We start from the raw sequence: 12,975 nt of genomic DNA, 5'->3' as shown, positions 1-12,975 counted from the left end.
ATGGAGGAAGAAGTGGCCCTCCCCAAATCTGAGGTGGCAAGTCTGCGCATGTGGCCCGTTCCGTCAACCCTTACCCAGACCATAGAGAATGCCTACAGTGGCTTCAGAAATTATTCACACCCCTTGAATTTTCACACATTTTTTTGTGTAAACAGCCTGAATTTAAAATTTATTAAATTGAGATTTTGTGTCACTGGCCTACACACAATACCCCATAATGTCAAAGTGGAATTATGTTTTAATACATTTTAACAAATTGTTTTAAAATGAAAAGTTAAAATGTCTTGAGTCAATAAGTATTCAACCCCTTTGTTATGGCAAGCCTAAATAAGTTCAGGAGTAAAAATGTGCTTAACAAGTCACATAATAAGTTGCATGGACTCACTCTGTGTGCAATAATAGTGTTTAAAATCATTTTTTAATGACTACCTCATCTCTGTACCCCACACATACAATTATCTGTAAGGTCCCTCATTCAAGCAGTACATTTCAAACACAAAGACCAAGGACGGTTTCCAATGCCTCGCAAAGAAAGGCACCTATTCGTAGATGGGTAGAAATAAAAAGCAGACATTAAATAGCCCTTTGATCAAATCAAATGTATTTATATAGCCCTTCTTACCTCAGCTGATGTATCAAAGTGCTGTACAGAAACCTAGCCTAAAACCCCAAACAGCAAGCAATGCAGGTGTAGAAGCACGATGGCTAGGAAAAACTCCCTAGAAAGGCCAAAACCTAGGAAGAAACCTAGAGAGGAACCAGGCTATGAGGGGTGGCCAGTTCTCTTCTGGCTGTGCCGGGTGGAGATTATAACAGAACATGGCCAAGATGTTCAAACGTTCATAAATGACTAGTATGGTCAAATAATAATAATCACAGTAGTTTTTAGGGTGCAACAAGTCAGCACCTCAGGAGTAAATGTCAGTTGGCTTTTCATAGCCAATCATTGAGAGTATCTCTACCGCTCCTGCGAGAGTTAAAAACAGCAGGTCAGGGACAGGTAGCACGTCCGGTGAACAGGTCAGGGTTCCATAGCCGCAGGCAGAACAGTTGAAACTGGAGCAGCAGCACGGACAGGTGGACTGGGGACAGCAAGGAGTCATCATGCCAGGTAGTCCTGAGGCATGGTCCTAGGGCTCAGGTCCTCCCGAGAGAGAGAAAGAAAGAAAGAGAGAATTAGAGAGAGCATACTTACATTCACACAGGACACCGGATAAGACAGGATAAATACTCAAGATATAACAGAATGACCCTATCCCCCCGACACATAAACTACTGCAACATAAATACTGGAGGCTGAGACAGGAGGGGTCAGGAGACACTGTGGCCCCATCCGATGATACCCCCAGACAGGGCCAAACAGGCAGGATATAACCCCACCCACTTTGCCAAGCACAGCCCCCACACCACTAGAGGGATATCTTCAACCACCAACTTACCATCCTGAGACAAGGCCGAGTATAGCCCACAAAGATCTCCGCCACGGCACAACCCAAGGGGGGGGCGCCAACCCAGAAAGGAACACCACGTCAGTGACTCAACCCACTCAAGTGACGCACCCCTCCTAGGGACGGCATGGAAGAGCACCAGTAAGCCAGTGACCCCTGTAATAGGGTTAGAGGCAGAGAATCCCAGTGGAGAGAGGGGAACCGGCCAGGCAGAGACAGCAAGGGCGGTTCGTTGCTCCAGAGCCTTTCCGTTCACCTTCACACTCCTGGGCCAGACGACACTCAATCATATGACCCCTTGAAGAGATGAGTCTTCAGTAAAGACTAAAATCTTGAGACCGAGTCTGCGTCTCACATGGGTAGCCAGACCATTCCATAAAATGGAGCTCTATAGGAGAAAGCCCTGCCTCCAGCTGTTTGCTTAGAAATTCTAGGGACAATTAGGAGGCCTAATGTAAGGCAGGACCAAATCGTAAAGATAGGTAGGAGCAAGCCCATGTAATGCTTTGTAGGTTAGCAGTAAAACCTTGAAATCAGCCTTGGCCTTAACAGGAAGCCAGTGTAGGGAGGCTGCACTGGAGTAATATGATCACATTTTTTGGTTCTAGTCAGGATTCTAGCAGCCGTATTTAGCACTAACTGAAGTTTATTTAGTGCTTTATGCGGGTAGCCGGAAAGTAGAGCATTGCAGTAGTCTAACCTAGAAGTAACAAAAGCATGGAAGAATTTTTCTGTATCATTTTTGGACAGAAAGTTACTGATTTTTGCAATGTTAAGTAGATGGAAAAAAGCTGTCCTTGAAACAGTCTTGATATGTTCGTCAAAAGAGAGATCAGGGTCCAGAGTAACGCCGAGGTCCTTCACAGTTTTATTTGAGACGACTGTACAACCATCAAGATTAATTGTCAGATTCAACAGAAGATCTCTTTGTTTCTTGGGACCTAGAACAAGCATCTCTGTTTTGTCCGAGTTTAAAAGTAGAACGTTTGCAGCCATCCACTTCCTTATGTCTGAAACACAGGCTTCTAGGGAGGGAAATTTTGGGGCTTCACCATGTTTCATTGAAATGTACAGCTGTGTGTCATCCGCATAGCAGTGAAAGTTAACATTATGTTTTTGAATGACATCCCCAAGAGGTAAAATATATAGTGAAAACAATAGTGGTCCTAAAACGGAACCTTGAGGAACACCGAACTTTACAGTTGATTTGTCAGAGGACAAACCATTCACAGAGACAAATTGATATCTTTCCGACAGATAAGAACTAAACCAGGCCAGAACTTGTCCGTGTAGACCAATTTGGGTTTCCAATCTCTCCAAAAGAATGTGGTGATCGATGGTATCAAAAGCAGCACTAAGGTCTAGGAGGACGAGGACAGATGCAGAACCTCAGTCTGACGCCATTAAAAGGTAATTTACCACCTTCACAAGTGCAGTCTCAGTGCTATGATGGGGTCTAAAACCAGACTGAAGCATTTCGTATACATTGTTTGTCCTCAGGAAGGCAGTGAGTTGCTGCTCAACTGCTTTTTCAAACATTTTTGAGACAAAAATCCTGTTTGCAATTAGGCGCTGAGGTAAATCCAACAAAACACATCACTGAATACCACTCTTCATTATTTCAAGCATGGTGGTGGCTGCATCATGTTATGGGTATGCTTGTCATCGGCATGGACTAGGGAGTTTAAAAAATAAAAAATAATAATAAATGGAATAGAGCTAAGCACAGGCAAAATCCAACAGGAAGACCTGGTTCAGTCTGCATACCAACAGACACTGGGAGACAAATTCACCTTTAAGCAGGACAATAACCTAAAAAACAAGAATAAATATACACTGGAGTTGCTTACCAAAATTACATTGAATGTTCCTGAGTGGTCTAGCTACAGTTTGACTTAAATCGTTTTGAAAATCTATGGCAAGACATGAAAATGGCTGTCTAGCAATGATCAATAACCAACTTGTCAGAGCTTGGATAATTTTACAGAATAATGTGAAATTATTGTACAGTCCAGGTGTGCAAAACTCTTAGAGACTTACCCAGAAATACTCACAGATGTAATCGTTGCCAAACGTGATTCTAACATGTATTGACTCAAGGGTGTGAATACTTAAAGTACCATTCAAAAGTTTGGACACACCTACTCATTGCAGTTTTTTTTTATTTATTTATTTATTTATTTTCTATTGTAGAATAATAGTGAAGACATCAAAACTATGAAATGACACATATGGAATTATTTAGTAATCAAAAAAATATTAAACAAATCAAAATATATTTTATATTTGAGATTCAGGCTGTAACACAACAAAATGTGGAATAAGTCAAGGGGTATGAAAATGTTATGAAGGCACTACAGCCCTAAAAAGATGAGGTGTATGTCATCACCGTATTGAGATTTGGGTCTCAACATAAAGTATTTTCCCTCTTCAACATCCAATTTTCAGGCAACATCTGCTCTACTTTAGATGAATTTCCTGGCAATAAGTATGTCACACTGTATGTCGCACTGTATGTGAGGATAAGCCCATTTAGAGACTTGAGCCAGGTAGCAGCACCTACACAGAGGGGGAGGGAGAGACATTCCTGACTCTGAGAAGGATGTTGGGCGTGAGCAGGCAGGTTATAAGTCAAACTCTTAGAACATGTGTCCAGCCACTCAAGGTGAGAGAGAGAGGCTTAGGGTTTTGAGAGGGAGGAGCTTTTGAGATGGTGGAGTGAGTGAGTCTGTAGGGCCTGTAGTTGGACTAATCAGTGGTCAGTGTGCAGGATAGCTCTGTATGGGATTCCAGTTTTGTGGGCTACTGAAACACTGACCTGGCTGGACTAAGTTAGAGGGTAGATAACATTCCATCCTTGGCTTTTTGGCTAACTCTGGAGTCTCCCGGCATTGTCTCGCGATGAATAGTATAGGTATAGTAGGATGAATAGTATAGTAGGATGAATAGTATAGTAGGATGAATAGTATTGGTAGCACTTTACAACTCCACATGATAAAGTATTTATAAAGGATTAGTAAATAATTTATTCATTAATTACTCCCATAATTGTAAATGTTGGTAACCTAGTTATTCATACATTTATAAACAACTTTTTAAGTATTTAATAACGATTCATAAGATCATTCACAAGATGTTTAATATACAAGTAACTGCCAAAATAATGGAAACGAGAGTAAATGAGGGATACAAAGTATATTGAAAGCAGGCGCATCCACACGGGTGTGGTTTCTGAGTTAATTAAGCAATTAACATCCCATCATGCTTAGGGTCATTTGGCTACCGTGGCTATACCCCCATAGCAGGACAATGCCCCCATCCACAGGGCAAGTGTAGTTACTGAATGGTTTGATGAGCATGAAAATGATGTAAACCACATGCCATGACCGTCTCCGTTACCAGAGCTTAACCCAATTGAACACTTACAGGAGATTCTGGAGTGACGCCTGAGACAGCGTTTTCCACCACCATTAACAAAACACCAAATTATGTAATTTCTCGTGGAAGAATGGTGTCACATCCCTCCAATAGAGTTCCAGACGCTTGGAGAATCTATTCCAAGGTGCATTGAATCTGTTCTGGCTCGTGGTGCCCAACACCTTATTAAGACACTTTATGTTGCCGTTTCCTTTATTTTGGCAGTTATCTGTAGGTCCTTAATTCCATCATTTGGAGTTTTGTTAATGGTGGTGGAAAACGCTGTCTCACTCCAGAATCTCCTGTAAGTGTTCAATTGGGTTAAGCTCTGGTGACGGAGACGGCCATGGCATATGGTTTACATCATTTAATAATCATTAGTTACATTTTTTTGTGTTGGCTATTTACACTTTAGAAATATTTTATAAATGTTTTGAGTGACCAGTGTAATTTCTCACAAAAAGATGGACATGCCATTGGTAGACATTCCAGCAGTATCTGATGCTCAAAATGGCCCTGAGAACATATCAATGGTTAAACAATAAGCACACAAAATATATTGAAACTTTTATTCCAAAACGGTCCTACTGTTGTAATAGTGTAATATGTACCTTCAGACACACTGAGTATGCTGAGTAAAATGCCGTTTTTAGTCCAAGAATGCTAACATAAGCGTTTCTTGGCAGCAGCGGATGGATGCATTGTCTTAGGGCCTAGCCTTTTGTGGGCCCCAAGATGCATTTAGTTGGGGAGCGTGCCCGGTTGGTAATTCAACCATGATCACTACAAGTTAGTTTACTAGACTACTTTACCAATTTAAAAAGCTTTAGCAAACATGGCAGTGTTAATCTCCTCAACAATAACTGACGAAAAATTCTCGCCAACGACCTACTATAGAGATGAGATGCTATGGAAAAAAGGATAACTATTACAAATGACTTTTCATTTTAGTTTACGAAAATGGGACGAGACAAGAATTCCATGTGATACTAATGAACATTATATTTGACATGAAGCTCCTATTCATCCGTGTTGTCCAATGCTTAGCATGCATACAGAATAGTTCATGCAATCCTCTCATTTGGAAAAATGTACATTTTTCAGTTGTGTTGTCTAATTGAGCTGATCTGTCAGGTCTTCCTCAGGGGTCACTTCAGTCACTCGTCAATCTTTTGAACTGATGCAAAGCCAGAACACTTGCCTTGTAACTAACCTCAACTAGAAACCATTTTTACGCTTTCTCTTACTTTCATATAGGCTATTTCTGCTTTGATCACAACAGAAGCTCTATTTCCCCATGTGCGCTGTTATTCATTCATCTGTGTTGCTGCTCTTGCGCCGCGGTCCGCAAGTTTCGCTGTCCTTTTTTTGTTGCTATTTGTCTGCGGTTAAAAGACTGAAGCACTGGAAGATTTAAATGTTGTATACAGTATGTAACATTTCTACCTGCAAACCGTACAGGCTACATCTCCCTGTTGTATGATTAGTTCGCGGTCGCGAGGTTGCCAACTTTAGCAAAACATTAACGTTACAACTCTTCCTCAAGTCCTTGCAACAGTTGTTTCACAACCGTTTGTGTGAATAAAATGTTAGATATATTTCCTTTAACGTCCTGTGTTGTGTGCTTATTGTTTTACCATTGATATGTTCTAGAATATTTTGAGACCTTAAGGAGCATTGGGATTGTTGGAATGTCTACCAATGACATGTCCATCTTTTTGTGAGAAATTACACTGGCCACTCAATACAGCCCACAAAATACTTAACTAATGATTAGTAGTAAATGGTTTATAAGGACGTATAATAAACATCAATGCCGTTCTGACGTTGCTCGCCCTAATATTTATATATTTCTTAATTCCATTCTTTTACTTTAGATTTGTGTGTATTGTTGTGAATTGTTAGATATTACTGCACCGTTGGTGCTAGGAACACAAGCATTTCGCTACACCCGCAATAACATCAGCTAAAAATGTGTGACCAACAAAACTTGAATTCATTAGATTTTATTTGAATGGAGCACCGATTAATAAATTATGAATAAATGATTTACAAATCCATTATGAATGCTTTATTACATGCAGTTATTATAAAGTACTACCAAGCTATTACAGAATGTTTTCTTTGTACAGTAAATAAATAAAATAATGACTTTCAAGAGATTGGTCCAATTTGGCAACCAAAACTATAGTTTCAGCCCAGCACTTACTAACAGACCTGATTCAACTCAACATCTGCTCATCAAGACCTTCCTCCAGCTGGATTGGAACACATCCCACCCTGTAGCTCTTTAGACCAGGGCTGTGGTCACATTCTGGTGAATGTGAGAGTATAGATGCAGGTAGGTGAGATAAGCACAATGATTGAGGAAATATAGTGCAATATTATATAGGTTATTATATCAAACATGTATACCTCAATCACATATTAGTAGTAATGAAATAACAAAAAGCCACTAGAGAAAAACGATCCGGTCCAGCCAGCTGTTGTGTGTAGGCTACATCTCCCTGTTGTATGACTAGTTCGCGGTCGCGAGGTTGCCAATGTTAGCAAAACATTAACGTTACAACTCTTCTCATTTAGATGAGTTGAATTGGGAAGAGAATAGTTGGGACAGCGTTATGGTTTTGGGCAGATACTTTGCTGTATGAACTCATCTTTAACGTATTAGCCCAGGGAGAAGCTTGATGATATGGTGATTGGGGAAATAATTTGGGTCCAGGGATGATACAGTACACTCTTAGAAAAAAAGTGCTATCTAGAACCTAAAAGGGTTTTTGGCCGTCCCTACAGGATAACCAATTTTGCTTCCAGGTAGAACCCTTTTGCTTCCAGGTAGAACCTTTTTGGGTTCCATGTAAAACCATTTCCATAGAGGGTTCTACATGGCACCCAAAAGGGTTCTACCTGCAACCAAAAAGGGTTATACCTGAAGCCAAAAATGGTTCTCCTGTAGGGACACACGAAGAACCCTTTTGGAACCCTTTTTCTTAAGAGTGTAGATGTAGAGGAAAAGCAGTGAGGGTTGGGTAGGTAGCTGCAGGTCATTGGGTAGGTGACTTGTAAGCTGATTTATGGAGAAGGGTTACATCACTGGTTTGGCAGTGGCATGACAGTGGAGAGTGATACTGAGGTCAGGCAGATAGGCACACAGCATGTCTGCGTAACCACAACCCTGCTGTGGCAGAGCTAAACATGGAATCAGTTAACTCTGACCTGGCGGGGGTTATGTACTGTAACACTTATAGTCACACTGTGATAGACACATGAGCTAATATGCCAGCTAAGATTTACCTCAGGGGTCACAGCTCTAGAACTAGACAGCCACAGCCTGCGTGCTGTAGTTTTCATCAATGCCCCTTGTAATCTTCAGAGACAGAAAGAATGGGTTCTTTCGCCAATATGTGACCTGTGTGTGTTCAGTGTGTCAGGAGACGGTGTGGGAGGCCTTCAAGATCTTCTGGGACCGCCTCCCGAACCAGGAAGAGTACCAGACCTGGATGAGCCAATGCCTGGACGGCACAGCCACCGCTCTGGCGATGGGAAAAAACTTTAGCCAATCAAAGGAGCACCTGGCCCTGGTTGAGAGTGTGAGTCTCTCCAGTCTCCATGAAATTACCATCATCATGTACAGTAACAGTCAAAAGTTTGGACACACCAACTCATTCAAGAGTTTTTCTTTATTTTTGCTATTTTCTACACCGTAGAATAATATTGAACACACCAAAACTATGAAATAACATAGCCCAAGCAAGTGTTCAACATGTCAAAACATATTTTAGATTCTTCAAAGTAGCCACCCTTTGCCTTGATGACAGCTTTGCACACTCTTGGCATTCTCTCAACCAGCCTCATGAGGTGGTCACCTGGAATGCATTTCAATTAACAGGTGTGCCTTGTTAAAAGTTCATTTATGGAATTTATTTCCTTCTTAATGCATTTGAGCCAATCAGTTGTGTTGTGACAAGGCAGGGTTGGTATACAGAAGATATATTTTTTTTTACCCTATTTGGTAAAAGACCAAGTCCATATTATGGCAAGAACATCTCAAATGAGCAAAGAGAAACGACAGTCCATCATTACTTTAAGACATGAAGGTCAGTCAATTAGGACTGACCTTCATAAGTGCTGCGATGAAACTGGCTCTTATGAGGACCGACACAGGAATGGAAGACCCAGAGTTACCTCTGCTGCAGAGGATAAGTTAATTAGAGTTACCAGCCTTAGAAATTGCAGCCCAAATAAATGCTTCACAGAGTTCAAGTAGCAGAGACATCTCAACATCAACTGTTCAGAGGAGACTGCATGAATCAGGCCTTCATGGTCGAATTGCTGCAAAGATACCACTACTAAAGGACACAAATAATAAGAAGAGACTTGCTTGGGCCAAGAAACACGAGCAATGACATTAGACCGGTGGAAATCTGTTCTTTGTTCTGATTTGAGATTTTTGGTTCCAATCGCCGTGTCTTTGTGAGACACAGAGTGGGTGAACGGTTGAACTCCGCATGTGTGTCGTTCCCACCATGAAGCATGGAGGAGGAGGAGGTGTGATGGTGTGTGGTATGCTTTGCTGGTGACACTGTCTGTGATCTATTTAGAATTCAAGGGACACTTTACCAGCATGGCTACCACAGCATTCTTGCACACGCCATCCCATCTGGTTAGCGCTTATTAGGACTATCATTTGTTTTTCAACAGGACAATAACCCAGCACACCTCCAGGTTGTGTAAGGGCTATTTGACCAAGAAGGAGAGTGATGGAGTGCTGTATCAGATGACCTAGCCTCTACAATCACGACCTCAACCCAATTAAGATGGTTTGGGATGAGTTGGACGGCAGAGTGAAGGAAAAGCAGCCAACAAGTACTCATCATAAGGGAACTCCTTTAAGACTGTTGGAAAAGCATTTCAGGTGAAGCTGGTTGAGAGAATGACAGTGTGCAAAGCTGTCATCAAGGCAAAGGGTGGCTACTTTAAAAAGTCTAAAATATATTTTGATTTGCCTAACACTTTGTTAGTTTCTACATTTATTTTATTTATTTTATTTTACCGTTATTTTACCAGGTAAGTTGACTGAGAACACGTTCTCATTTGCAGCAACGACCTGGGGAATAGTTACAGGGGAGAGGAGGGGGATGAATTAGCCAATTGTAAAGATACATGATTCCATATGTGTTATTCCATAGTTTTGACGTGTTCATTATTATTCTACAATGTAGAAAATAGTAAAATGTGGAATAAGTCAAGGGGTATGAATACTTTATGAAGGCTCTGGATATGCTACAGTTCTCAGCCATATAAACATGAGGTGTGTGTCATCACTGCATTGAGTAGGTGTGTCCAAACTTTTGACTGGTACTGTATGTCTGCAACTTCTACATCATTATTCATCCAAATTGTGATGGCTTTCAGCTGTAATTTGTATGTGTGTGTGTAACTATTATATTCACGCTTCAATCGTTACTTGCTGTTGTATCATTTCTGTCTTCCATCTTTGCCATTTCAGAGAACGTTGCTGACAGGGTTAAAAAGGTAAAGTATGTAATCCTGTCATAGCTACTTTCATTGCCATTGTAACACTTATTGGAGCGTATTCACTGTGAATTATCCTTGTCTTACATGTGTCTCATTCTTTTCCCCATTGCTGCTCTCTCTCTCTCTACTCCTGCTCCACCAACTGTAGTGAGCCCAACAACTCATGGCTACATATGTGCAGGTAAAGTTCTGAAGGTTCTTCAACCTTACCTGGCCATATTACTCCTCATCCTCTCCCCCATTGCTGTGGCCGTACAGTTCATTTGGGAACATTTTCAGACTCCTTGACTTTTTCCACATTTTCTTATGTTACCACCTTATTCTAAAATGGATCCAAATAATAATAATCGTCATCAATCACACAATACCCCATAATGACGAAGCAAAACAGGTTTCTAGAAATGTTTGCAAATGCATTCAAAATTAAAAACTGAAATATCACATTTACATAAGTATTCAGACCCTTTACTCAGTACTTTGTTGAATCACCTTTGGCAGTGATTACACCCTCAAGTTTCTTGGGTATGACGCTAACAGCTTGGCACATTGTATAAACAGATAAACGGTATTCACTGTATCTCTATCGCTGCAGATACGCGGTATCTATCTCTATGGCTGCAGATACATGGTATCTATCTCTATGGCTGCAGATACATAGTATCTACCTCTATGGCTGCAGATACATAGTATCAACCTCTATGGCTGCAGATACATGGTATCAACCTCTATGGTTGCAGATACATGGTATCTACCTCTATGGTTGCAGATACATGGTATCAACCTCTATGGTTGCAGATACATGGTATCTACCTCTGGCTGCAGATACATGGTATCTATCTCTATGGCTGCAGATACATGGTATCTACCTCTATGGCTGCAGATACATGGTATCTACCTCTATGGCTGCAGATACATGGTATCTACCTCTATGGCTGCAGATACATGGTATCTACCTCTATGGCTGCAGATACATGGTATCTACCTCTATGGCTGCAGATACATGGTATCTACCCCTATGGCTACAGATACATAGTATCAACCTCTATGGCTACAGATACATAGTATCAACCTCTATGGCTGCAGATACATAGTATCAACCTCTATGGCTGCAGATACATGGTATCTATATCTATGGCTGCAGATACATGGTATCTATCTCTATGGCTACAGATACATAGTATCAACCTCTATGGCTGCAGATACATAGTATCAACCTCTATGGCTACAGATACATAGTATCAACCTCTATGGCTGCAGATACATAGTATCAACCTCTATGGCTGCAGATACATGGTATCTACCTCTATGGCTGCAGATACATAGTATCAACCTCTATGGCTGCAGATACATGGTATCTATCTCAATGGCTGCAGATACATAGTATCTATCTCTATGGCTGCAGATACATGGTATCTATCTCTATGGCTGCAGATACATAGTATCAACCTCTATGGCTGCAGATGCATAGTATCTATCTCTATGGCTGCAGATACATAGTATCAACCTCTATGGCTGCAGATACATAGTATCAACCTCTATGGCTGCAGATACATAGTATCTATCTCTATGGCTGCAGATACATAGTATCAACCTCTATGGCTGCAGATACATGGTATCTATCTCTATGGCTGCAGATACATGGTATCTACCTCTATGGCTGCAGATACATGGTATCTATCTCTATGGCTGCAGATACATAGTATCAACCTCTATGGCTGCAGATACATGGTATCAACCTCTATGGCTGCAGATACATGCTATCAACCGCTATGGCTACAGATACATAGTATCTATCTCTATGGCTGCAGATACATGGTATCTATCTCTATGGCTACAGATACATAGTATCAACCTCTATGGCTGCAGATACATAGTATCAACCTCTATGGCTACAGATACATAGTATCTATCTCTATGGCTGCAGATACATGGTATCTACCTCTATGGCTGCAGATACATAGTATCTATCTCTATGGCTGCAGATACATGGTATCTATCTCTATGGCTGCAGATACATGGTATCTATCTCTATGGCTGCAGATACATGGTATCTATCTCTATGGCTGCAGATACATAGTATCTATCTCTATGGCTGCAGATACATGGTATCTATCTCTATGGCTGCAGATACATAGTATCAACCTCTATGGCTGCAGATACATGGTATCTATCTCTATGGCTGCAGATACATAGTATCAACCTCTATGGCTGCAGATATATAGTATCTACCTCTATGGCTGCAGATACATAGTATCTATCTCTATGGCTGCAGATACATAGTATCAACCTCTATGGCTGCAGATACATGGTATCTATCTCTATGGCTGCAGATACATGGTATCTATCTCTATGGCTGCAGATACATAGTATCAACCTCTATGGCTGCAGATACATGGTATCTATCTCTATGGCTGCAGATACATAGTATCAACCTCTATGGCTGCAGATACATGGTATCTATCTCTATGGCTGCAGATACATGGTATCTACCTCTCTGGCTCCACTACAAGTAGAACACCAGATAGTTTTGTGCTTCTTAACTATGATAAGAAAACATAATTTTTTTTTTATT

The 12,975-nt window shown here is 40.9% G+C and overlaps 1 protein-coding gene across 1 annotated transcript in view; it reads left to right on the top strand.

The window, feature by feature from the left end:
* Positions 1-12,975, top strand: part of LOC129821561 (interphotoreceptor matrix proteoglycan 2-like) — a 56,277-nt gene that overhangs the window by 454 nt on the left and 42,848 nt on the right. The window contains exon 3 of the mRNA XM_055879224.1: positions 8,289-8,493. Within this exon, the coding sequence (XP_055735199.1) occupies positions 8,289-8,493 (205 nt within the window). The remainder of the gene's footprint in view (positions 1-8,288; positions 8,494-12,975) is intronic.

The sequence above is a fragment of the Salvelinus fontinalis genome, chromosome 23, assembly GCF_029448725.1.
Source record: "Salvelinus fontinalis isolate EN_2023a chromosome 23, ASM2944872v1, whole genome shotgun sequence".
NCBI classification, from domain to species: domain Eukaryota; kingdom Metazoa; phylum Chordata; class Actinopteri; order Salmoniformes; family Salmonidae; genus Salvelinus; species Salvelinus fontinalis.
The sequence above is the reverse complement of the archived record's forward strand: the minus strand, read 5'-3'. Positions and strand labels throughout refer to the sequence as shown.